The sequence below is a fragment of the Rhinopithecus bieti genome, unplaced genomic scaffold (genome assembly GCF_001698545.2).
Source record: "Rhinopithecus bieti isolate Rb0 unplaced genomic scaffold, ASM169854v2 scaffold_2574, whole genome shotgun sequence".
Classification (NCBI taxonomy): domain Eukaryota; kingdom Metazoa; phylum Chordata; class Mammalia; order Primates; family Cercopithecidae; genus Rhinopithecus; species Rhinopithecus bieti.
This window is the reverse complement of record NW_016804493.1, coordinates 6,725,655-6,752,686: the sequence shown is the minus strand read 5'-3', so window position 1 is coordinate 6,752,686 and position 27,032 is coordinate 6,725,655. Positions and strand designations below refer to the sequence as shown.

Genomic DNA, 27,032 nt, shown 5'->3' with positions numbered 1-27,032 from the left:
CATCTTGGGGTTGCCGGAAGGACGGAGGTGTGTGTGCAGACAGATATAAAAGGATGCATGCAAATCGCTTGGCACAAAATAATTGCTCAAAAAATGTCAGCCTTGGTTATTATTAATGAACAGTGAAAACACTCCAGGAACGTGGAATCTCCCCTTCCCTGTAACTTCACAAGAAGATGGTCACTTTTATTTTTATTTATTTATTTATTTATTTATTTATTTATTTATTTATTTATTTTTGAGACAGAGTCTTGCTCTGTCCTCCCAGGCTGGAGTACAGTGGCCCAATCTCAGCTTACTGCAACCTCTGCCTCCTGGGTTCAAGTGATTCTCCTGCCTCAGCCTCCTCAGTAGATGGGACTACAGGCGCATGCTACCACACCCAGCTAATTTTTCGTATATTTAGTAGATATGGGGTTTCACCGTATTAACCAGGATGCTCTCGCTCTCCTGACCTTGTGATCTGCCTGCCTCCGCCTCCCAAAGTGCTGGGATTACAGGCATGAGCCACGACGCCCAGCCGATGGTCAATTTGAAATGATTTAATTTAAAAATGAACAAAGACTTCCAATAATAATAAAAATAAGTAAGAATAATAATGTTAATAAAAAGTAAAGCTAAAAGGTATTGGGTGCTTACTTTCTATGGGATAAAGATAAGTACTGTCATCTCCTTGTATAGTTGAGAAAACTGAAGTTCAACCCTGACCAAGGTCACATGTCTAGTAATTAGTTGATGGAGATTTCAGTCTATGTTTAACTCTCTGCTTTTTCACATGCACAGTGTTTATCATCATGTTTCCCTGCAGATTCCAAGGTTGGTGAAAGTTGTGGAAGAAAGTTCACCTTACTTTAAAGTAATCAGCCCCAAAGATATTAGCCACAAAGTGGCTCCTGGAGTGCCTTCCATATTCCGAATCCTCTTTACTCCAGAGGAGAACAAGGTAATACCAGGACTGGCAAGACATTGGACACTTGTACTGGCAGATTGAAATTCAATTCTGAATATTTACAGAGGTGGTGGTGGTGGTGGTGCTGGTGGTATTGGTGGTGGTCTTGGTGTTGATATTTGTGTTGGTGTTGGTGGTATTGGTGGTAGGTAGTGCTGGAGGGTGGTGGTGGTGGTGGGTAGTGGTGGTAGTGTTGGTGGTGTTGGTAGTATAGATGGTGGTGATATTGCTGCCATTGATGGTGGTGATGGTGTAGATGGTAGTGGTGGTGTTATTGATGTTGGTACTGGTATTGTTACTATTAGTAGTGTTGGTGGGTAGTGGTGGGTGATGGTGGTGGTGTGTGTAGATGGTGATGGTATTAGTAGTATGGTAGTATAGTTGGTGGTAATATTGTTGTCATTGATAGTGGTGGTGTGGTGGTGTAGATGGTGGTGGTATTGTTGTCACTGATGGTGGTGGTAGTAGTGTTGTTAGTATTTGTAGTGTTGGTGGGTGGTGGTGGTGGTGTAGACAGTGGTGGTATTGGTAGTATTGATGGGTGATGGTGGTGGTGGTATAGATGGTGGTGGTGCTGTCATTGATGGTGGTGTAGGCGATGGTAGTCGTGAGAGGAGTGCTGAGACAAAGGATAAAGATTTTGGCTTCTAGGAAGTTTGGGGCCTTAGTTGGTTATGACTTTCCTCCCCACATTCTAACTAGTTTGCAAAAGAGACCCAAGACTCAAATATAATATCATAGTATCGGCCTCAGTAATGGTAAAGCTAGAGCTGAGAGCAGAGGCCTGCCTGGCCTGCTCACACCGTCAGCTCACAGGCAGTCTAGGAAGAACCTACAGTCAAAAAGGAGGCCATTTTCTGTCTGCACCACTGCAGTGGTGGGGAGGGGAATGGAGCCCAATCTCACTCTCCTCAGTCATAGAAATTCCAGTTCCTCCTAGGAGGGAAGGAGCAGATATGGGGGCCTGAGGGTGGAGGCTTCCTCCCTACCCCTTCTCCAGGGAGTAGAATCGTTGGTCAAGTTTTCTTCTCTGTGGGCCTAAATGGGGACTTATGAGGAGGAAAAAAGAGTTTTACCAGCATGATTGAAGGAGTGAGGACAGAGAACAAGTCTTAAATATGCAGAACAAAATGCAGGCTGTATATCATATTAATAGCAGGCATGCTTATCTGTGTTGCATTCTTATGGTTGGAATCAGTAGAGCACAGTGGAGTCAGACAGAACTAGCTTGGAGTCCTTGCTTCCCCACTGCTAGTACCTATCGGCTGCTGTCAATATCATTACCAGTATTCCTTCTACTATTGCTGTTGTTACTACTTTTCTGGAGAGCAAGGATAGAGAATTTAATGTGGCTTGTTAAGTATGTACTCCTTGTGGTGAGTGGTTAAAAATACCATTATAATAATACCATTGTTATAATTTTGCCACTTTGTAGTATTACTATTTATATCTTAGGTTGTGTTTAGGAAACTACAATTTTGTTTGAGGTTCTACTGAAATAAATAAAAAGATAAATAACTCCAGATGTAGGGCTTTTTGTTGCATATTGTTGAAGTCCTCATTTTTTCTGGAGGCTCTATATCTGAATACTGTCTGTGGGGAGAACAGGGTCTGGATTTACTGTGGGTGTGAGACTCCTACACCGTCATTTCTGTAGGAAGCTGATTATAATCCTTTGTGCAGCTTGAAATACAAAGCATGCTGGATTTGAGGAGGTGGCTTTCCTTAGTTTTTTTCTGTGATGGAGAAAATATGTCTTCTATTGGATAAGTATCATTGTATCTGCACCTAGTCTGACTGAAAAAAGGGTACACAAGAGTTTCTGGAGATGGAATGTTCTATATTGGCATGAGGATTACATGGCTGAATTCATTTGTCAAAACATTTAATATTTGTGCTTTTCAATATATACTTAAGTTTTACCTAAAAAAACTTGTATAACAATAGAAGGGGGAGGGAGTGGGTAGAGGTATCGAGGGAACCAGAATAATGGAATGTTAAGAGTTGTTGAATTTGAGTAATGGGTACACTGGGGGTTTCTCATGCTAATCTGTCTTCTTTGTGCATGTTTTAAATTTTCCATAATCAAAAGCCAGAAGAAGAGAGATATTTTATTACTGTTTATCTATCCAGCAAAGAAATAGTTGAAATGTATTTAAAGTATGTTGCTATGTAGTTTATAAATATGAAATGCTAACATTCCTGGTGAGCATTATTGCTTCACTGTGTTTTGTAGCTGCTTATCTTACGCTCAGGTCTTTTATTCTTTCTTACCATTCCACTTATCCAGCATTGCATGTCTATTGAGGAACCCCTAATTTAAAAAAATTAACTAAGTTAAGTGTTGTTATACTTTTACTTCTAAATATTTGAAAGTTATCAAAAGCTACGTGCATGTTTGAGGAGACATAGTGAGGATAATGGTTACTTATGAGAAATTCAGCTATCCAATTTTGGAGACACTAAGATCTTGTGTTGGACTTGGCTCTAAACTCTATATAGTTTATTTCCAAAGACAGAGTTTTTTTCTCATTTTGCTGGCTAGCTAACACGATGGTGGCATAGTCAGTTATCTACATTCGCTTTCACTGTTGGAAAGTCGACAGGGCAGTGCGCAGAATGACCAGCTAGGGTTGGGCATGCTGTCTTTCGGGCTGCTCCAGAATGCAGCCAACAAGTGACTAGAGCCAGATTTATTTTAGGAAAAAAAAAAGTAATTCATTTCACCAAGTGTCAGTGTTTCTTCACTTGGCCAAATTGATAGCCAAAGTACATACTTTTTTCCTTCTTATCCCCTGCCGATCTCAGCACACTCCATTCTCATTTACCCTCCTCACATCTGGAGGGTGAGATATGTAAATTGCAGCATGCCACAGTTAATAAGCCAGCCCTCTTTCAATTGGATTTTCAGTACCCATGTATATTAGCACGTCGAAGATGATAATGCAATTCATCTATTAATCTGGCTGCCTGGGGATGGAACTTGTTAAGAATGCCAAATGCCTAGATAACAAGTGCAGTAAATTTACTTTGGCTTTCTTTATCTTTCCTCACTCAGACTTTTTAAAAAATGATTGGACATGTTATTAATATAATAATCCTAGTGTACATATCATATACTGTAGAAATATAATAGCCAGTATCATCATAAAATAACACTATACAATTTTAGAGCCTGACATTTTCTTGACCTCTTAAATTTGTATCTTTACCATTAAAATGAGAATGAAAATATTAGGCTTTTGTGGGAAAGCAAAAGAGAGTACTTCCTTGGACTTAAGAAAGCATCTGTTTGCGATGTGTTGTCATATGGAAAAGGCAGCAAGCTTTGAAGAAAGCATGCAGTGATGCAACTGGGTGGCTGAGTTATGGTTTAAGAAAATGTCTAATTTGTTGTCAAAATGGTTTTTCCAATTTGTCACCATGAAATTTAGAAACCATAGCCCAAGAAGAATAAAAAATGTGAAATGTTTCATGTTATCTATGTATACAATAATAATAAAACTATATTGCCAGCAATTTGAATTTAAATGTCGGTATCATACAAGTGGCCACAATCAATGCCTTTTGTTGGCAAAAATAATATTAGGATTTTATTTTCCTTCTGCCTGAAATTCTCGCTCCCCAGTTCTATCTGGATCGCTCTTATAGGCCCAGTATCTGGCACAGGGCCTGACACATAGAAAGGGTGCAGTAAATATTTGTGGAGTGAGATAAGTAAAAGTTAGTCTAAGAAAATATAAAGAAGTTTCTTTGACTTGAGGTTGGCCTGCAGATGTTAAGAGCATGTAAAAAGGGCTCAATTACCTTTTTGTGTCATGAATATATTAGATGTTAACTTTCTTCCTTGTCATTTCAATTAACAGTAAGGTGTCTGAGAAGTCTTCTCTAAGAAGAGTTTCTCTTTATTTTGTTTCATATTTCCAGATAGTAACATCCATACTTTTTAGCTTTATGGACCTCATAAATGTAATTTGATAATAAGGCTAACAAGGATTTTAGGAAATTTCCTTATAAAAAAAACTCTTGATAGTGTTGTACCCAGATAAGATATTAAAAATAAATAATATTCTTCCATTTACTCAGTGCCAGGCCCAGTTTTCTGAGCCAGATCCAATGGAGAATAGAACAAGCTTTGGCCTTCATGGAGCTTACATTTCACAATGAATAAATAAACCAACAAACAAATATATACAATTTAATGTAGGAATTGACATAGTAGAGGGTAGGGAATAATAAGGGCTTTGCTTTCTTCCAAAAGTAAAGTCAAGGAAGCCTTCTCTGATAGGAAAGTCAAGGGAAGACTCCTCTATTGAGGTGACATTTGGGCAGAGAACTAATTTAAGCCACGCAAATATCTGAGGGATGGGCTGTCTAGGAGAGGGAACAGCAAGTGCAAAGGCCCTGTGGCAGAAACATGCTTGGCAGTCAGCTCGGGAAAGTATGCGAAGGCCAGTGGGGCTGGAGCAGAGGAAGCTGTTGGAAACATGGTAGGAAATGAGATTCCAGAAAGTGAGCTCATGAAGGATCTTAGAAGCCATACAAAGTGGGATAGGAAGCCACCATAAAGTACTTCAAATATTTTTATTATGGAAGGCTTTATTTTCCTCATATGCAAAAGTAGAAAGAACAGCAGAATGAACTGCCATCATCCACCTTTTCAAATCTCAGCACATGACCAGTCTGGCTTCATCTGTTCTGCCCCTTCCCCCAGTAGATTTTGAAGCAAGTCCCATATAGCATGCAATTTCATCTGTAAATATTTCATGATTTTTCTCTGAAAGATAAGGGCCTTTTAAAAGTTAGCATAACCACAGTACCATGATCGTGCCTAAAAAACCACAGTCACTCCTTAATATCTTCACATATTCAGTCAGTAGTTTGGATCTTGATTTAAGAAAACCAACTTTAAAAAGTTGTTTTTTTAAAAAAAACCATTGCGTACTAAGTGCAACAATGGTTCACAATTAAGAAAAGTTTTTTTTTTTTTAAAGTTGGTTTTCTTAAATCAAGATCCAAACAAGGTTTGCTGATTGCATTCCCATCACGTCGTTTAGAATGGCCCCTTGCCGCCTGTTGCCTGTAACTGATAGTTAGATCTATAACGGTGATTAGATTCATTTAATTTTTTCTTTTTTCTTTTTGGTCAAGAATCCTTCACAGGTGATGTGGTACTTCCTAGTGCATTACTTCAAGAGGCACACAATGTCTGTTATATTTTGTTTTGTTTTTGTAATGATCCAATAAAGATCATTCCCTACATCACTGGGGTTAAGTTTCTAATTCCATAATTTATTTTGTACTTACTGGTTGAAATTATTCTAAAAACAATAACAACAGCAAAACCAAAACTTTCCCTCACCAGCTTTTCAGCTCCCCTGAGGTATAGTCCATTCAGGAAAGATAGGAGAAATGCTTGATCCTCTCCTTTTATCCAGCCTGATGGGTTGTGATTAGGGATGACACAGTCTGACTTACATTTTAGGAGCACTCTGGCTGCCAAGTAGAGAATAGACTGAAGCGGGGGCATGTGAGGCATCACAGCTAGTGGCCTCCCCTTGACATTGATTTTCTCTTTCCTCATTGGTAAGAGAACCACAATTTTAAAAAAAATTGTAATTGACAAAAATTGTATACATTTGTAGTGTTCAACATGAGATTTTAATATATAAATTGTATACATTTGTAGTGTTCAACATGAGATTTTAATATATATACACATTGGAATGGCTAAATCAAGCTAATAAATATATACATTATCAAATTAATATATATATATAACCTCACATACTTATAATTTTTTTGTAGTGAGAACATTTAAAATCTACTTTCTTAGCAATTTTCAATTTTACAGTACATGGTTATTAACCATGTTGTATAGTAGGTCTCCTGAACTTCTTGTCTAACCAAAATTTTGTACCCTCTGACCAGCATCCCCCAGTTTTCCAACCTCAGCCCCTAGGAATCACTGTTGTACTCTCTGCTTCTATGCATTTGACTGTGTTAGATTCCACATATCAGTGAGATCATGTAGTGTTTGTACCTCTATGCCTGGCTTATTTTACTTAGCATAATTGCCTCCTGGTTCATCCATGTTGTCACAAATGATGGAATTTCCTTCTTTTTTAAGATTACATAATATTCCATTGTGTGTATATACCATATTTTCTGTTTTCTTTCTTTCCTTCCTTCTCTCCTTCCTTCCTTCCTTCCTTCCTTCCTTCCTTCCTTTCTTTCCTTTCTTTCTTCCCTTCCTCCCTTCTTCCCTTCTTCTCTTTCTTTTCTTTTCTTTTTTTCTTTCTTTCTTTCCTTTCGTCTCACTCTGTTGCCCAGGCTGGAATGCAGTGGGACCATCTCAGCTCGCTGCAGCCTCCACCACCCAGGCTCAAGCAATCCTCCCACCTCAGCCTCCCTAGCAGCTGGGATTATAGGCGCTCACCACCATTCCCAGCTAATTTTTTATTTTGTTTTATTTTTAGTAGAGATAGGGTATCTCCACGTTGTCCAGGTTGGTCTCGAACTCCTGAGCTCAAGTGATCTGCCCATCTTAGCCTCCCAAAGTACTGGGATTCTAAGCATGAGCCACTGTGCCCGGCCAACATTTTCTTTGTATGTTCATCCACTGATGGACACTTGGGTTGATTCAACATGCCGGTTATTGTGAATAATGCTGCAGTGAACATGGGGGTTCAGGTAGCTCTTCCACATACTGATTTCATTTCCTTTGGATATATACCCAGAAGTAAAATTGCTGGATCATATGGTAGTTCTATTTTTAATTTTTTGAGGAACTGCCATACTGTCTTCCCTAATGGCTGTACTAATTTACATTCCCATCATCAGTGTACAGGGAGAACCACAAATTTCGATTGGACACTTCTGCCTGAAATAAGAGATTACATTTCCCAGCCTCCTTCACAGCTGCGTGTAAGTGTCGGCCAATGAGATGTGAGTAGGACTCCAAGGCACTTGCTTGAAGAGAGCTGACACAACAGGAGGTGCCCTGCCCCTTCTACCTTCCTCCTTCTGCCCTGCAGCTTGGCTGTGAAAGAGTTGGGTCCCAGGAATTGCTCTGCCCCACAGGGTGGCATCGAGGGTGAGAACTGCATGCTAGAATGGTAGAGCAGGGATTTAGGAATTTGGGTCTCTGATGACACTGTTGAGCCACCCGGCCGAGCTAGCCTGCCTACCTCTGGGCTTCTTTGTATAAGAGAAATAAACTTCTACCTAGTGTAAACTGCTCTGATTTTGCTCTTTTTCCTGTTGTAACATAGCTGACTGATCCCTGATGCATACAAGGGGCAGAGGCTACTATAGTAGTTCAGGTAAAAGATAAGGAAGTTTGGATGAGGGTGGTGACAGCAAAGGTGATGAGAAGTAGGAGGAGTAAGGACGTATACTTTTTTCTTTCTTTCTTTTTTTTTTTTTTTTTGAGGCAGAGTTTTGCTCTTGTTGCCCAGGCTGCAGTGCAATGGCGTGATCTCTGCTCACTGCAACCTCTGCCTCCCAGACTCAAGTGATTCTCCTGCCTTACCCTCCCGAGTAGCTGGCATTACAGGCACCTGCCACCACACCCAGCTAATTTTTTGTGTTTTAGTAGAGATGGGGTTTCACCATGTTGGCCAGGTTGGTCTCAAACTCCTGACCTCAGGGGATCCACCCACCTCAACCTTCCAAAGTGCTGAGATTACAGGCATGAGCCACTGTGCCCAGCCGGATGTGTACCTTTATTGTACAGCTGCCAGGATTTACTGATGGATCGATGAAGGATACGAGAAAGAAATGCACCTAATTTGAACTGTAGGATTTTGGCTAACAACTGGTCAAATGGTGGTGTCATTTACAGAGACAGGGAACAGAGGAGGAAAAGCAGGTTTGTGAGGCTGGGTGTTCAGTTCATCAACTGAAGTGACTGCCTAAGCCTGCAGGCTGTCAGAGCCTCCCAAGTCATAACATCTGAATTAGTTGTAAGCCAGCAGAGCAATATATAATGATGTATAATCTAATATAGTCATATTGAGTGCATAACTTCAGAGATTGGAATACATTGTAAGGGACTTTAAAGAACCTTATATTCTTTTATGGGTGTGTGAATTGATTATGAAAAAATTTATAATTCGAATCAAACTTCAAACCTTCCTCATTTGGGAACTTGAAAAGGTCTGAAAACATCTCTCTCAGTATTTCAATTAGGTTCCTAAGCTATTTACAGCTGCTTTTAATTCCTTCTAGAACAAGGCAACAGATATGTGAGTATAGAATAAAATGAGACAAACACTTCAGGATCTCCTCTTATCCTGGATTCAGCAGCATCTTTTGTTCTAGCTCTCAATGCCTCAGTTAATGCCCAGTCTTCACATGTGCCAGGGGCTTTTCAGTTTATAATTCCCAACAAAACGTGTGCTGGCTGGATTTGATTTCCTAAGAAAAAGCGAAAATAGTACTTATCTCTTTAGGACTCTGTAGGAATCAGACTAGGCTGTTGCATTGTTGAATTCTGTGGGGTTTTCTAAGATCAAGTGTGCTTAGTGCAATTTGTACTTCCTCATGTCTGGATAGCATAAGTTTTGAGTCTGGCATTACCATCTGGAAACCAGAATCAGTTGCAGAGATAAGAGCCTAACAACTCAATTTTTTAAATTTTATTTTATTTTGTTTTATTTTATTTATTTATTTGTTTTTTTGAGACAGAGTCTCACTCTGTCGCCCAGGCTGGAGTGCAGTGGTGCGATCTCGGCTCACTGTGGCCTCCATCTCCCGGGTTCAAGCAATTCTCTGCCTCAGCTTACCGAGTAGCTGAGACTACAAGTGCAGGCCACCATGCCCAGCTAATTTTTGTAGAGACTGGGTTTTGCCATGTTGGCCAGGCTGGTCTTGAACTCCTGGCCTCAGGTGATCCACCTGCCTCAGCCTCCCAAAATGCTGGGATTATAGACCTGAGCCACCACGCCCAGCCATTTTTTAAAAAATATTTTAAATAAAAAGAAATTTTTGTGGGTACACAGTAGGTATATATATTTATGGGGTACATGAGATGTTTTGATGTTAGCATGCAGTGTGAAATAAGCACCTCATGGAGAATGGGGTAGTCATCCCCTCAAGCATTTATCCTTTGAGTTACACACAATCCAGTTACATTCTTTAAGTTATTTAAAAATATACTAGCAACCCAGTTTTAATCAATTTCATGAATCCTATTTATTCCTTTTTATGACTCACTCCTGCCTTAGGACTTGTATGTTTGCAATTCCCCTTGGCAGGAACACTCTGTTCCTAGATCTCACCCAGCTGGCTCCTTTTACTGTTCAGGTCCCCATCCAAAGGTCACCACCTCAGGAAGACCTCCTTAGTTATTCTAACCTGAATCAACCCCATCTGATATTATCACTTTCCTGTGCTTTATTTTCTTCGAAGCCCTCATCACTTTCTGAAATTATGTTGTTCTATTATTATCCTTATGAGTATATGGATGGCTAGATGGCGCCCTACCAACGAGAGTAAACATATGTTGAATTTTTCCTATATGCCTTACACAAATTGTACTTAATACAAAAGTTTGATAAGGACAACTAACACTTATCAAGTACTTACTACTTGCTAAATGCTAGGCTAAGTACTTGCCCACACAAGTCCACATCTGTGTCGTCTCATGCCTGGACTACAACAGTGTCTTCCTAACTGGCCTCCCTCTTCCCACTGCAGTCCATGGCCCACATAGCAGCCAGCGCTTTTTCTAAAACGTTACTCAGGTTACATCAAGATCAGCTTTCAGCCTCAGGAATGCCTTCAGCCCTCTCACGTCCTAACAATGGCTTACAAGATCTGTGGGATCTGGCCCCCACAGCCTGTTGGCCATGTGTCTAACCACTTTCCTTCCCTTGCTCCCCTCTGGCCACAGGTTCCAAATCACACTTCCCCCAGACAGCCATCCATCCATATGGCTTCATTTGTCACTCATGTCTCTGCTAAAGTGTCACCTCCTCATAGAGGCTTTTCCTGACTATCCCCCCCGCCCCGCCCCATGTGAAAGAGCTCTCCAGTCTCTCTGTCTCCATATCATGATTTGTTTCCCGTCCCTCATCACTACCGAATGTTCTGTTACTAACTTTCCTTCCTTCGGGAAGTATTTGTTGAGTAGTTGCTGAGTACTAGGCTCTGTTCTAGCTACTGGGTATACAGAAGGCAAGAAGATGGGCAGATCCCTCTTGACATGGAAATATGGGGGAGACATGCAGTACACTCACTGGAGAGGTAGAATATACGATATACCAGATGGCTCGGGGCAAGACTGAAGCTGGACAGAAGGCAAGGGAGTGATGGGGCAGGAGAGGGAGAGTTCCATTGAAAATAGGGCAGTCAGGGGAGGCCTCAGGGAGAGAGTGGATTGCTGTGCCAAGCACTGAAGAGGTGAGGGGGTGAGCACCGTGAATAAGTAGAGGGAAGGAGAACATCATGTGTGAAGGCTCTGAAGGGGAAGCCTGTGGCTGCAGGAGGACCCAGGGGAGAGGAAGAGATATGGCCAGAGAAATGATGGGAGCACCAGGCCACCAGACCCTCTATAGTACGCCAGCCTCAGCCTAGGTGCTTTTCAGCAGAGAAGCAGCCTGAGCTGACTTACATTTTTGCTGGATCCCTCTGACCCTTGGGTGGAAAATAGACTTTAGGAGAGCAAGGGTTGAAACAGAAAGTCCTGTTAGCCTGGGGAAGATCGGAGTGGCTAGGACCAGGGTGGCAGGGGTGGAGGTGGTGAGGAGTGATTGCAGTTTGGATATATTTTGAAGGTAGATCCTATGGATTGTATCAAGAAATTGAGAAATAGAGCATGAAGGGATGCCTCATTTCGGGGTTCTAAAGCCAGACCGCTGGAGGGATGCAAATGCCAGTACTGAGACCAGGAGGCTGCAGGTGGAGAGAGGGTCAGACCTTAGCTGTCTTTGTGGAGCCTTTGTGGGTACTAGAAAAGGTTCCCCCTCTGGGCTGAAGCTGTTTTGCCTCCATTCCTGGCCCTCAGCAGAAATCTTTATGCACGGTAGCAGGCAGTGACATTCATCAGGAGCTTTGGTTTGGGGCATAAGTTTATATCCAATGAGATGCTGACTGGGCAGCTGGTTATGAGTTTGGAGCTCAAGGGGACAAATAGAACTACAGGCGTAAAGGCTATTTGTGAGCATTCCTGGCAGTTTAAGCTTTATATTTATTTGTATGTGAGTTGCACTGTGTATTACATATCCTGTATTCATCTGTTCATCGTCTCCTCCATCCTGATGTGAACTGGAGAAGGACTGTGACCATGTCTGCATTTCCTAATTGGTTGTATTGCTAGACCTAACACAGTGCCATGCTGGCACCTGGGCACTTAGTGAACATGGTTGAATAAATAAACTGGGGATGCCACTGCTTTATGCTTGTTCTGTGGCTTCATGAAGTTGAGTATGTGGCCAGCCCTGTATGCCAATTTGTATGCCAGATGGTTCCATTCTTATTCTATGCCCAAAGCCCAAAAAGAGCTTTTGTTAAAACCTCCACCACTTACTACCAGTTATCACATGGTTACCAAAAGGAAATTTATGTTCAAAATGACTTTTCATTAATCAAGATTGCCTTGCAGCTAAAACACACAATAAAAGGATGAGAAAGCTCAAAATGAAGGAAAACAAAGCTTTTTTTAGATATCAGGTACCTTTTATGGTGACTTAACTTTTTCTTTACTACATTGCAGGCAAGTATTCTATTTCTGTCTTACGAGATGGCATAAAGAGTGACTTTATTCAGCATTTCTGTTGCATTTAAACTCATTACTGGGGAAGAGAGATGCCTAGGGCCTCAGCATTTTTATTTGGAGTGGTCAGAAATGGCTTTGTGCAAGAAGTGAGGTTTCAGCTGACTTATGCATCAGTTAGGTATTGCTGTATAATTACAAACAATCCCACATTTAGTGGCTTAAAATAATAAGCACTTATTATAGCTCACGAGACTATGGTTCAGCTGGGTGGTTTTTCAGGGTCTTGCCTGGGCCCTCTCATCAGGTAGGGAACTCTGTTCATTGTAGCTGGGCTCACATATCTGGGGATCAGCTGGCTCTAGGCTGGTCTAGCATGGTCTTGGTTGGAGCATCCAGGGGCACATCCTGCAGTAGGCTGGACCAGGCTTGTTCACATGCCATTGGCAGGGTTCCAAGAGCAAGACTGGATAGGCCCAAAGCTTCTTGAGGTCTTAGCTTGAAACTGGCATAGCATAACTTCTGCCACCTTTTATTGCTGAAAGCAAGTGGAGTGGAGGCTTCTTTCTTGATGGAGGAGCTGCAAAGTCACATTGCAAAGAGTATGGGCAGAAAGAGGCCATTAATTAGAAACATCATTCTAATACATGGGCTTGAAGGAGAACTAGGGTTTGGAAGGAGGACCTGAGGGAACTGTTGTGGATCTTCTTGGATCTACAGGAGAAATGGGCCTGGCCTGCCACCCTGCCACTGACCTTCATCCTACCTCCTATTGCCTGGGAAACACATGAAGCATAGTTTCTCTATCAGCTGTAGGTTTTAACACTAGATCTGTTCTCTCTCTCTCTCTCTCTCTCAGAAAAGACAATCTCATTGAAAATACTTCTGTAATTGTCTTAAGTTTTCATAGAAATATACTAAAAGTTGTTTTGCAAAATGCCTCTCATCGATGCTTTTTCTTGCACGGTTATCGTGATCATGTTGTTTTTTCCACAAATAATGATTGTACCCTTCCCTTGTAGGATTACTCCCATACGTTGACCTGTGTTACTGAAAGAGAAAAGTTTATTGTACCCATCAAAGCCAGAGGGGCGCGAGCCATTCTCGATTTTCCTGACAAGCTGAATTTTTCCACTTGTCCTGTCAAATACAGCACCCAGAAGATTCTGCTGGTACGAAACATTGGCAACAAAAATGCTGTATTTCACATCAAAACTTGTAGGTATGCATGCCTTTGGCTCTTGTTTTTGATTGATTATAGCTAAATCTAGTCAGCTCAAGTAATCTGCTACCATAACATTGGGGGTGGAACTGCTTGTTACAATCTTCAGTTGCAAAGCTGGGAGACCTCAGTGATGCAGGGTAGACTTCGTCTTTATCCTCAGAGGAAATTAAAATTCAAGGTTTAATATCTTATATCCATATTATACTAAATCCTCTTACCTGTTTGGTTTTTCAAAATGTTGGATAAAAGTGCTTCTTTTAGTACAGAGAATGGCCCATGAGAATATAGAAATAAATTTGTCTTGACTGAGAATTTTTATAACTGGCTTGGTTAGTTTTCTGTTGCCATTGTAACAAATTGTCACAAACTCAGTAGTGTAAAACAACACAAATTTATTTTTTTATTTTTTATTTTTTATTTTTTTGAGACAGAGTCTCACTCTGTCACCCAGGCTGGAGTGCGGTGGCACGATCTCGGCTCACTGCAAGCTCTGCCTCCCGGGTTTATGCCATTCTCCTGCCTCAGCCTCCCGAGTAGCTGGGACTACAGGCACCCGCCACCTTGCCCGGCTAGTTTTTTGTATTTTTTTAGTAGAGACGGGGTTTCACCGTGTTCGCCAGGATGGTCTCGATCTCCTGACCTCGTGATCCGCCCGTCTCGGCCTCCCAAAGTGCTGGGATTACAGGCTTGAGCCACTGCGCCCAGCCAACACAAATTTATTATCTTACATTTCAGTGGGTCAGAAGTTGCACTGTGCTAAAATCAAAGTGAGAGCAGGGCTGCATTCCTTTCTGGAGGCTTTAGGGGACAGTACATTTCTTTGCCTTTTCCAGTTTCTAGGGACCATCCACATTCCTTGACTTGTGGCCTTCAGGTTTCTCCTCTGAAAAATGGGGAAAAGTACACCAGCCAATTCATAAGGTTGTTGGGATAATCAACAGAAACTGCTGGTATATATCAAGTGCTGTATAATCGGTGTTTGCTCTTTTCTTTTGCCTTCAAATGAGCTATGGCCAGTGTGGTAGACGGAATGATGACTCTCCAGATATGTCCATGTCCTAATCCCCAGAACCTGTGACTGTATCAAGTTGTATGGCAAAGGGGAATTAATATTGCAGATATAATTAAAGTTGCAGATCAGCTAATGTTAAAATCGGGAGATAATCCTGGATTCACTGGATGAGCCCAATGTAACCAACAAGGACTTTTAAAAATAGAAGAGGGAAGCAGAAGAGTTCAGAGTGATGAGCCGTGAGAGGGATTCAACCTGCTGTTGCTGGCTTTGGAAGATGAGAAAACTGAGGGATAGAGAGGTAACATCATTTCCTTAAGAGCACAGAGCTAGTAAGTGATAGAGCTGGATTTTAATGTGAATATTTGTGGACTAACCACAGTGTAGACACCATGGGACGGTATAAAGCAGGGGTCCCCAACCTCTGGGCCATGGACTGGTACCGGTCCGGTCCATGTACTATTTGGAATCAGGCTGCACAGCAGGAGGTGAGCGGTGGACAAGGGAGCAAAGCTTCATCTGTATTTACAGCTGCTCCCCATTGCTTGCATTACCGCCTGCGCTCCACCTCCTGTCAGATTAGCTGCGGCATTAGATTCTCATAGGAGCACACACCCTATTGTGAACGGTGCATGTAAGAGATCTAGGTTGCGTACTCCTAATGCCCAATGATCTGTCACTCTCTCCCATCACCCCCAGATGGGACTGTCTAGTTGCAGGAAAACAAGCTCAGAGCTCCCACTGATGTACATTATGGTGAGTTGTATAATTATTTCACTATATCTTACAATATAATAAGATAGAAATAATGTGTGCAATAAACGTAATGTGCTTGAATCATCCTGAAAACATCCACCCACTCCGCATCTGTGGAAAAACTGACTTCCATGAAACTAGTCCTGGGTGCCAGAAAGGCTGGGGACTGTTGGTATAAGAATGATGAGACAATCCCATCTCTCAAGGACCTCTCTTATCAGATGGAAAAGAAGGATTTGTTCTGGGGCATGAGAGCAAGTGACTGACCAGTGGGGTCTTAAAAAGAACAACCATCTTGGGAAGACAGGAAGCAGGGGTTCAAGTTCTTTTCCATAAAAGTAGTATGTATATACCGGATTTAAGTTCTCTTTTTAAAAAGTAGTGTGTATATACTGGATTTAAGTTCTCTTTCAGAAGGGCCTTATCTGTGGCATCCTTTGCTGACTTAATGACTCATTTGTCCAAAAGGGATTAGAATTTGCTTCTACCTGGTTCCCAAAAGTTAGGCTACCATGGGGTACTCTTTTGGTAATTTCCTGCCTTAGGAGTTCCTGGACTGATAGCTCATATGCAAATCCCACACCTTCATAAGATACAAGTTCAAGTTATGAATGTCCTAGAGAAACATTGTTCCTTTAATTAAAAACTCAGACACTTTTTCTTTTGCTGATGGGAGTGTGTTGGGGACGTTCTTTGTATTTCTCAGGTTTATACAGGGATCTGGTCCCAGTCCCCTAACTTGACCATTGTGAGGCCTTGTCTCCTGCTCCAGCGGGGCTATTAAAAACCCAGTCTTCTGGGCTACTGGGAACTCAGGGCAGACCTATCATTAGCTCAGTGACTTCCTGGTGTGGTTCTTAGGTTCCTCTTTGTTTTGGAATGATATGAGTTTTTCTGATTTTGTGCATGCTCAGTTATGCATTTATTTACATTATCTTTTATCCAGTCTTTCTAGGTATTTTCTGGTGGGAGAGTTTTCAAGTGACCCAGTTTGCCATACTGTAGGGAGCAGCACTGCTATATTGCCAGTTGAGGGCACATCCTTTGGGAGGGAATTTGTGTTTATTTCTCTAAGTATTCTAGGTGAATCACTCTCTCTGAACTATTTCATGTAGATCCATGTTTCTGTCTGATATCCTATTTTTCCTGGCCTAAAACTACCTTTAATATTTCTTGTAGCACAAGTCTACTGTAAATTCTCTGTTTCTGTTTATCTGGAAAAAAAGTATTTTCCATCATTTTGGAAGATATGTTTTCACCATATAGAATTCTGGGCCAACAATCGTATATAGGTTTTTTCCCCAGTACTTTAAATATGTCTCTCAATTGTCCTTTGACTTACATTTTTCTAAAGAGAAGTCCTCTGTGATTCTTATTTTTGTTCCTCTATGTGTAATTATCTCTTTTCTTGGGCTACTTGCATGATTTATTTGGTTTTTGCAGTTTGGAAATGATATGTCTAGGTGTAAGTTTGTTTATGTTTTGCTTTTTGTTTTAAGGATTTTGTTTTGCTTTTGCTTGGTTTGGGTTTTAATTTTGCTTGAGGTTCTCTGAGCTTCCTGAATCTTTCATTATTTTTGGAAAATCTCAGCCATTATCTCTCCACATTTTTTGTTGTTGTTGTTCCATCCCCTTTCACTTTTCTTCCACTTTTCTTCTGCTTGCGGGAAAGTTCTGCCTGCCATAGGTAAAAGCCACAGTCTGAATTGTATGTACATGTCCCATCTGCCTTGGGGGAAACAGGTTGTCTGTCTTTAGATTTCAGGCTATTTGATGTGCTACCTCAGCTCTCTGACAGGCACAAGAAAAGTTGTGATTTTGTTATTATCTCACTTTCTCTCATGGTTAGGGTAAAAGAAACATTCTTTCTAGCTTTCTGCATCCTAGGTAGGAGCAAGATTCTCAACCACTTTACATAAATCAACCACTAGAGGCAAAGGAAAAGTTCTTTTGGAAACCAGTGTTTCCTGACATTGTTCATAAATGCTCTACAGCCCTTGTTTGTCATCTCATGGCAAGCTTCACATATTTTGATGGAGGGAGAAGGAAGCAGGTTGTTCAACTGGTTTCCCATGAATTAGAGATAACCCATCTCGTCCTGGCATGGTGGCTTATGCCTGTAATTTCAGCACTTTGGGAGGCCAAGGTGAGTGGAGGACTTGAGTCCAGGAGTTTGAGACCAGCTTGGACAACATGGTAAAACCCTGTCTTTACAAAAAATACAAAAAACAAAAAAATAAGCTGGGTATCCTGCAGTTCCAGCTACTTGGGAGGCCAAGGTTGAGCTCAGGAGGTCGAGGTTGCAGTGAGCCATGATCATGCCACTGTACTCCAGCCTGGATGACAGAGAGAGACCCTGTCTCAAAAAAGAGAAAAAAAAACAAAAAAAACAAAAAAAACCCCGTCTTTTTCCGTTGAAAAATGGTCTCCCACAACCACCATTCACAATACCCATGAAAAACTGTTACATTGGTATTTTTTTCTATGAAAAGAAAGAATCTACCTAAGGTGGAAATGCAACTGCAGGAACATATCTTCCTGGGCTGTTTGGCTGAATCTGAAAAAACCACCCCAAAATGGCAATTTTGTGTATTTTAGATTCATGTAAATGTGAAGCAAAAATCACTTCACAGATTTAATAGTGTGAAGTTGCAAAAAAAATCTAAAACCTTTCTATCTATCTACCTTTGAATATGAATTATCATGTTTTCCTAATATAGAAACAATTCTAAGGTAAAATGGGAGGCAACTCAGGGACTGGCCAAGAATTGTCAACAGTAGACATGCTGGCCCAGCATTCCCATTTTACAGTGAAGGGAGTAAAGCCCGAGGAGTGAAATTACTTACCCAAACTCCCCCAGTAAGTTAACATTAAAACCTGGATTCATGCAAACATGGGCCAGCTCTGGGCTTGTTTGCCCTCAGGTCCATGTCTCACCATTCCCCTGCGCTGCTCAGTGTCACTGTGGGGCTTCATGAGTCTTCCTAGCCTCCTGGCTCAGCTGGATTCCAGCTAGGTTTGACCAGTCAGGGACACTAGCAGGAGACTGGAGAGTAGGAAGAACACAGAAGCCTCCTCCCTCTTTGTCTTCAGCAGAGTCCCCAGCCTCCACTGCATCTCCTCCATGGTTCTAGCCACTGTCAGGCTGGCCTGCCACGGTTCTAACTTCTGCCAGTTGACCCTGGTCCCCAGGATCTGATAACACTTCCTCTTCTCCTTTTGCTTCCAGTCCAGGGGTGGAAAAAGCTTACCGCCGTTACGAATCTCAGAGCTGTCTCACCTTCTTCAGCTGGGTTTCTCGCCTCTCCCATCTTCTGTGTAACCAAGTCTCTCAAATTCCCTGTTTGCAAGTATTTTTGTTTTCCTGTTTAGACTCTTCATGAAATAATAGCTTTATGTTTTCTCCACAAAATGCATGTTTTTCAACCATCATTGCTTCTGTGAGTTGCCTCAAGTCCTTCCAGTCAGTCCCTTTTCTGTTTAAATTAGCCACAGCTGGCTTCTGTTGTTTGCAACTGAGAACACTGATGGCTTCAATGAGAAAGAATGTGGTTGAATTTGTGGTCACATCCTATTGAATTAGAATCTCTAGGGAGATCCCCTGACAAGGATCCATACTAAAAACCACACAGATGATTCTGTTCCTAGACAGTGTTCTTCAGTTAATGTAGTTGTGAATAGACGTGGCAGAGCAGTGAATATAGTCTGAGAATTTAGAGAATTTAAAGCCCATGATCCTGCCACTTTTAGTGTCAATATACAGCTAGAAATAATGTCCCACAGGAAATTGTTTAGAAAAACAGATCATCCTTTTCTCATTGAAATAATGATTTTATTAGTGGTTAAGTTTATAAAATGCTTAGGTTCTTATAAATCACAAAAACTAGAACTTTCTTTGCATGTCTCTTATCCTTATTCGAATGTGAGCTTCTCAAATGGAAGGATTGTATCTAACTCTTTTCATTAGTACGTCCCCAGCATCTGTCTAGAATAAATAAGCACCCAATAAATGTTTATAAGATGCCTAACCAACGGTATATCACAAAGGCAAAACTACAACTATAAACCTCTACAGTAAAATAAAACATGCTCTCCAAGTACTATAAAATAAGCATGACGTTCTACACTAATAAAAGAGGCTGCCATGCGCTATAAAATGTACGAAGAACATAAGCAATTATTGTTAAATCTGACCTAAAACTCTAGTAGGTATCAGAATAACTTTGATGATTAAAGTAGGATTAACATTGGAAGGTGAAATAGGATTAAGAAGCAATTTCAAAATCTAAAATCTCAAGGAATTAAACAAGAAAGATCATCTGAAGAATAAATACTAATGTTATATTCAATATTTAATATTGTAGGATCAATATTTAGTCTTCTGCTAAAGTATTGAATCATTTGGATAGTTTTAGTTCTTGAGAAGAGCTCATAATTGATTGAAAACTCAAATCTTTCTCATGGCTCATGATTTTTCACAAAACCAAACTCCCTCCATAATTATTTGGTATTAATCAAGATATGATATCAGAACCAAATATTTTGATAGACTGAACCATCCTTATACCCTTGAAGAACAACACTTTCTACTTCTTTGTAAGAGCATTTTCTGATACTTGGTATTTTCTAGCCCGTTCAGCCTGTCTGCATTTTAGTAAAGTGAAGTACAAAATCAAATTATAGACAATGTATAACCACCAGAACTTAACACACTCTACCCAATTAACATCTGTTAGGCAGCTCTAAGTTAACAGTGGCAATCCCAGGTGATTATAACTACTGAAGAAGTTTGTGTAACCTAAACCCAACGATTAGCACAAAGGCAAAGTAACCGTTACCACTCCACGGAACTTGGATTCCTGGAGGTCGTACGGATGGGATACTAGTGCCATTTTCTCCATAAAAATTATTATTAATAGTTTAGGTACTGCAATATAATAATACCCAATTCATTTTAAAGCTATTCTTTTGCTACCAATAAATATTTGAAAATAAAATGAAGGAAAATATTAGGAAGTAGGGAGGCAAAGGATAGAAGTAAATATTGTGGTGGTGTTCCCAAAGCCAGGAAACTGGGCCCGGTTCTCACTTGTTCTGATTATTACTGAGGCCGTAAGGAAGGAAAGAACTTTGAGACTGGGAGACTCACTGTCACTTCCCACAAGGCACGGTTTCTACTGAAGGTTTGCTCCTTTTTGTTCCACCACGATGTCATAGATACTGATGGTTCATTACAAATATTTTTGTTTTACCTTTAAGAGTTTATTGTAATTCAATTAAGCAACCTCCTCTGAGAGGCTCCTGAGTAAAGCACCATGTATGGGGTGATGAGTAACACAAAAATAAATTTAACCACATGGCTTCCATGTTCGGGGTGGTTTGGGGTGGGCAGAAAGAACAGGGACTTCCCTCCTGGCACCACCACTGAGTTGGGCAACTTTGGGCAAGTTGCTGCCCTTGTGAGCATCTGTTTTCCCATGTCTGAAATGCAAATAGCAATATGGACTTTCTAGGGGTTTGTTTGAGGATTAGGAGAATTGCTATATGTAAAGCACCCAGCGTAGGACCCAGCATAGAATATGTGCTCGTGATTGTGTTTTCCCTTCCCCCTCTTCTCAAGAGTTTCTAGCTATTGGGAGAGGTAGGCATGAAAACCAACTCAAGTACAAAGTAAACCACTGTAAAAACTAAAAGGGAAGTTATAGTCTCTGAGAGGAAAGAGATGCTATTTACAAAAGGGAGAATCAGGAAAGATTCTATTTAAGAAGTGACTTTGAGTCTGGGCTGTGAGAAGTGGCTTCAGAAGGAGTATGGCATGTGGGAAATGGCACATTTCATACACATCATCTGATGTGATCCTAGCAGTTCCGATTGTCTACGTGGGGGCCACAATCTGGTGGGAAGAGAGAGCAGATGCAGTGCTGGGGGAGGTTGTAGGTGAAGAGACTAAAGCCTGCCTCCCATCCCACCCCAGCGCTGACTTGGAACATGACAGGTGTGTAGGATATTTGGACAGATGTATGTGTGTAATGAAAATGCAAAAACCTGTTGGGGACAGATTGTGTGGGACCTGAAATGCCTAGGGGTTTGAACTTGATTGCACAGATGATGAGGACCACTGAAGGTGTTTGAACAAGAGATTGATGTGTTATGACCTGTGTGTGTGTTTTACACTCTCTCTAGAGCAGTGTGAAGGAGTGAGGGGAGAATGATGAAAACTTGAACTCATCGAAACACCCAAACACATCCATAGATTCATCATGCAGCATCTAGAGGCTGCCAGTGAGGGAGATAAAAATAGCCATAACAAAAAGAATAATAAACACTTGTATAGTATTTCCTGTGTGCCAGGCATTATTCTAAGCACTTGACCTATATCAACCCCTTTAGTCCTCACTATAACCATATGAAGTAGGTGCTATCATTACCGTCCTTTTAGAGATAAGGAAACTGAAGGTTAAGTGACTTGCCCAAGGTCGTGGCAGAGCTGGGTTTTGAACTTGTTCGGTTGGCTCCAGAGGTCAGGCTAGTAACCACTGCCCCAGAATGCCTCTGCAGCAATGCTTGGGGTTCACTGGTGGATCGGTACCACAGGCATGGGGACAGGGCAGAGGAAAGGAAGCAGGAAAATCAAGAAGTGAAAGGAGAGGAGATCCACTTATTTGTGGGATCTAAAAATCAAAACAATTGAACCCATGGGCATAGAGAGTAGAAGAATGGTTACTGGAGCCTGGGAAGGGTAGTGGGAGTTGGGGGCGGGAGACTTGGGGAAGGTTAATGGGCATTAAAAAAATAGTTAGAAAAAATGAGTAAGACCTACTATTTGATAGCACAACAAGGTGACTGTAGTCAATAACTTAATTGTACATTTTAAAATAACTAAAAGAGTGTAATTGGATTGTTTGTAACACAAAGGATAAATGCTTGAGGGGGTGGATACCCCATTCTCCATGATGGGATTATTTCACAATGCACGCCTGCATCAAAACATCTCATGTACCCCATAAATATATGTACCTACTATGTACCCATAAAAAACTAAAATTTTTTTAAAATTAAAAAAAAAAAAAAAAAAAGAAAAGAGAGGAGAGGAGATCAAGTAGAAAGCACCAGAGAAAATAACCAATTGCTCATAGTAGGGAGCACCTGAGGTCCTGTGGTAATACTCTCAGATGCAACCCAGTGCTACCCTTGACATAAACTCTGTGTCCTTATAGCAGAAAACTTAGATTTTCTGAAATTGAGTTCATCATCTAAGGTAAGATTTAAGGAATGACAACTCTAAGAACTGTTGTGATCGAAGTAAATAATCAGAAACAGCTCGGTCTGCCAGATGCATTACACAACACATTACTTTGAAAAACTAGCAATTTAAAGAAGTGAAGTGGACCATGAAAATAATTAAATGGGCTGAGTTTCCTATTTAGGAAGAACTCTCTAAGTTATTTAAGGTATTTCACCATCAGATCCAGTTTCTCTCTTAACTATTCCCTTCCAAAACAATTAAACTATTTCCTGTTTCCAAATCAACCCTCACTCCCCACAATGTGTGCATCCCAAATTATATTTTCAAGACACAGAATTTGTCCTCAGTTTGCCTTTTCAAATGCACTCTCCACCCTTTTTCAGTTGGCTCTAGCCCCGGAGGCTGGCTTCTACAGCCTGGGTCAACAGCCCTCGACTCCCATTTCTGGCTCTGGTTGTGTTCACCCAGTGAGGGTCTGGTAGACAATGAGATAGGAGGGGATATGAGGTCAGGATATTTTTTCCCCATTGTCTTCCCTGGGAGACCACCTGGGCTGCAGTCTCCCTTGGCTCCATCTCCTTGCTCCCCATAAGGCAACCTTCTCTTAGGCCTCTCCTTGTGGATTTCAAAACCATGCCTTCTCCATGGCTCTTTGGTGGCAGCACTACTGTTATTTACCACCTGGGCTATTGCATCATCTCCTGTAGTTCCTCTACACCCCTCCCACCCTTTTAAAATAGACCCTCTGTTCATCTGTCCTTAATTATCCTAAGGAGAGTGAGGGTGCCATCCCTTTCCTTTTGGGGCTCTGATGTGTTTTTCCACTATGATGCCCTCTCTCCTGTGAACTCTCACAAAACTCGATTTTTATCCCTTTGAAGGCATTGTTCTTTTGAAAATGACAATATTTGCATACATATTTTAAGTCTGTTCCTTACAGCAATCTCAGTGTTTGAGGACAAAGGCTGGATTTGATTCATTTGCAGTCACCCTAACTCGAGTGCCTGAACCCAGCAGGGATACTCAATGAATGTTAAAAGCAGGGCTGAATGGCAAGGATACAAACAAGAATGCTGTTGCATCATTTAAGTGGCCCTTACACTTGCTAATCTAATACTGTCATTTTAACATTAAGACTAAAGTTCTTTCACATTAGGTAACAAAAGTCTACTTCACTTCTGGATCATGAAATTGCAGTGCTGGGTCTGAGCTGTCTGCAGAACTAGAACTCCCGTCTCCTCTCCTCCCCCTCTCACACTAGTCAGAAATGTGCTCTGATGATGTGCCTCTCTGTGTGTTGCAGGCCTTTCTCTGTAGAACCAGCTGTTGGAACTCTTAATGTGGGAGAGTCCATGCAACTGGAAGTGGAGTTTGAGCCACAGAGTGTGGGCGATCACAGTGGAAGACTTATCGTGTGTTATGACACAGGTATGCAGTATTCTTCGTTAAAAGTTCTACATGTTAAGAAAGGTCAGATGGGCATGTTCTCACTCATAAGTGGAGCCAAGCTATGAGGATGCCAAGTCTTAAGAATGATACAATGGATTTTGCGGACTTGGGGGAGAGGGCGGGAGGAGGGTGAGGGATAAAAGACTACACACTGGGTACTGTGTACACTGTTCAGGAGACGGGTGCACCAAAATCTCAGAAATCACCACTAACGAACTTATTCATGTAACCAAACACCACCTATTCCCCTCAAAAAACATTGAAATTATAAATAAATAATAATAAAATCAATTTTAAAAAATTAAAAAAAGAAAGGTCACATGGGAAGTATGATAAAGCTGAATAGGAAATGGTTATTTTGGCTGTATTTGAGTAAGCTAAGATCCACAAGATAAAAACAACAACAACAACAAAAAACAAAAACAGTGAATGCCTCCATTAGAAATGGTGTGGAGTCAGATAGAAATCCCCTAACAGGTGTCCCCAGTGCTTGAAAGCCTGAGGAATACAGGACACAAGAAGGAGCCCATCCCCATCCCCAGAAGCCACACTGGTGGATTGAGGTTGTCCGTATATTAAAATTTGCAGGTAATTTAATGCCCCATGGGTTTTCCATTTGATTTATTGTGATATTTGTCTAACATTTTAAAAATGTAAACCCTAATTCAGAATGTTCTTGAATGTGCCCACTAGTCTATATAAGATCTGTTACTTTCATCCTTAGAACATGCAAATATCTTACATAACATCTTACAGGAATATAGGACTGTGTCTGTTGCCACTAGCACTTTCTTAAAGGTCACACCCTCCATAATCACGAAAATTACACATTGTTGCAAATTTTTAATTTATGGTCATGTAGATGGCATATACGTTATGCAGTCTCCAAAGTTGGCTTCCAAATTAATATTTTACATTGCCATTTATTATTTTATGCTTTTTCTCATTTCCTTCTCACTTCTGTTTTACCCATTCATGTTGGTGGACCCAGATTATCTGCAGAAGGGCATTGTAGGGAGAAAACAGAAGTACACAGCCAGGGAAGAAGTAAGCTAAGATCCACAAGATAAAGAACCCATAGAAATCATGTTGAGTCAGATAGAAATCCCACCTAACTTGTGTCCCTAATGTTTGAAAGCTTGAGGAATGCAGGGCTCAGGAAACAACCCATCCCCAGAAGTCACACGGGTAGATTGGGGTGATCTGTGTGTTGATAGAAACTTGAAGGTACACCTAGAGAAGGGGCAGCACAAGGCATCTAGGGTACAGGTCAGAATTGCTGGCTTTGTGGACCCGTATCTGAGCAGGATGACGCAAGCCCTTGCCTTAGGACCCATGGTTAAGTGGCACTAGCTCCACATTGCCCAGCAGAACAACGCCACAGACCAGCCAGTGGCGTGGTCTATCTGTTTTATCTATTTGTTTTAGCCACACTCACTGGCTGCTAGCAAGAGAAGCTAGCTTAAGCAAAAGGGGGAACGTTTGACCCATGTAACCAAGGGATAGAAGGCTAAAAGCACAGCTCATAACATATTGGGGCATCAGTTTTCCAAGATAGTTGTGTCATTTTACATTCCCACCAGCAAAGCATGAGAGTTCTAGTTGCTTCATGTCCTCACCAACATGTAGTGCTGTTTTGTCAATTTCAGACATACTAGTGGGATAAAGTGATGTTCATCAGTGGTTTTAATTTTCATGTCCCTAATGATTAATGATGTTGAGTGCCTTCTCAGGTGCTTACCGGTCATTCATGTATCTTTTTAAGTATCTGTTCAAGACCTTTCTTCGTTTATTCTTTTGTTATTAATGTGTAAGTACCTTTTATTACTCAGTATTCTAAATACTAGTTCTTTGTCAGATATATGTGTTATTACTATTTTCTCCAAGTCTGTAGCTTTCCTTTTCATTTCCTTGATAATACTTCTTAATAAGCTGCAATTTTGAATTTTGTTGAAATCCATGTTATCAGTTTTCTTTTCTTTTAAGATTAACACTTTTTGCCTCCGTGCTAGGAAATCTTTGCCTTCTGCAAGATCATGAATATGTTCTCCCATGTTTACTTCTGGAAGGGTTATAGTTTTAGCTTCTGTGTTTAGGTTAATGCCTTATCTTTTATTTAATTTTTGTGTATGTGTGATGTAGAGGCTGTGTGTCGTTGTTTCCCCATATGCATTCTTTGCTATTTTCCGTCTTGTTCTGGAACACGGAATACTCTGTTATTCCATTACTTAATCTATTATTGCACTGTTATTCATTCATTTTTACCTCTATATTTTCCATTTCTTTTCCTCTGTAGACTGATCTGGGTACTTTCTTCTTAATCATTATTCCATTCAATAATCCCCTCTTCAGTGAAGTCTCTCACCTGCTGAGTTTTAACTTTTTAATTATTATTATTGCTTTTATTTCTGGAAGTTTTATGTGGTTCTTATCAAATCTGACTGCTCTCCCCTCTTTTATTTTTCAAGTTTCCCTTTGATTTCTTAAATATATTAAATGTGATTATTTATATTCTTCTGTATCTGATAATTCAAAGAAATTAAGTCTACTTATTTAGTTTGCTGTTTATTGTTTCTGCTGATTTTCAGCCAGCGTGTCTTATGTCTTTTTGTGTTTTGTAATTTTTTTCCAACTCTGGGCAGGCCCTGGACAGAGTTATCTCCTATGCTCGGCAC

The 27,032-nt window shown here is 40.9% G+C and overlaps 1 protein-coding gene across 1 annotated transcript in view; it reads left to right on the top strand.

Annotated features, from left to right (window-relative positions):
* HYDIN (HYDIN axonemal central pair apparatus protein) overlaps window positions 1-27,032 on the top strand; it is a 442,332-nt gene that overhangs the window by 64,805 nt on the left and 350,495 nt on the right. The window contains exons 5-7 of the mRNA XM_017868754.1: window positions 809-943; window positions 13,691-13,890; window positions 24,212-24,336. Of these exons, the coding sequence (XP_017724243.1) occupies window positions 809-943; window positions 13,691-13,890; window positions 24,212-24,336 (460 nt within the window). The remainder of the gene's footprint in view (window positions 1-808; window positions 944-13,690; window positions 13,891-24,211; window positions 24,337-27,032) is intronic.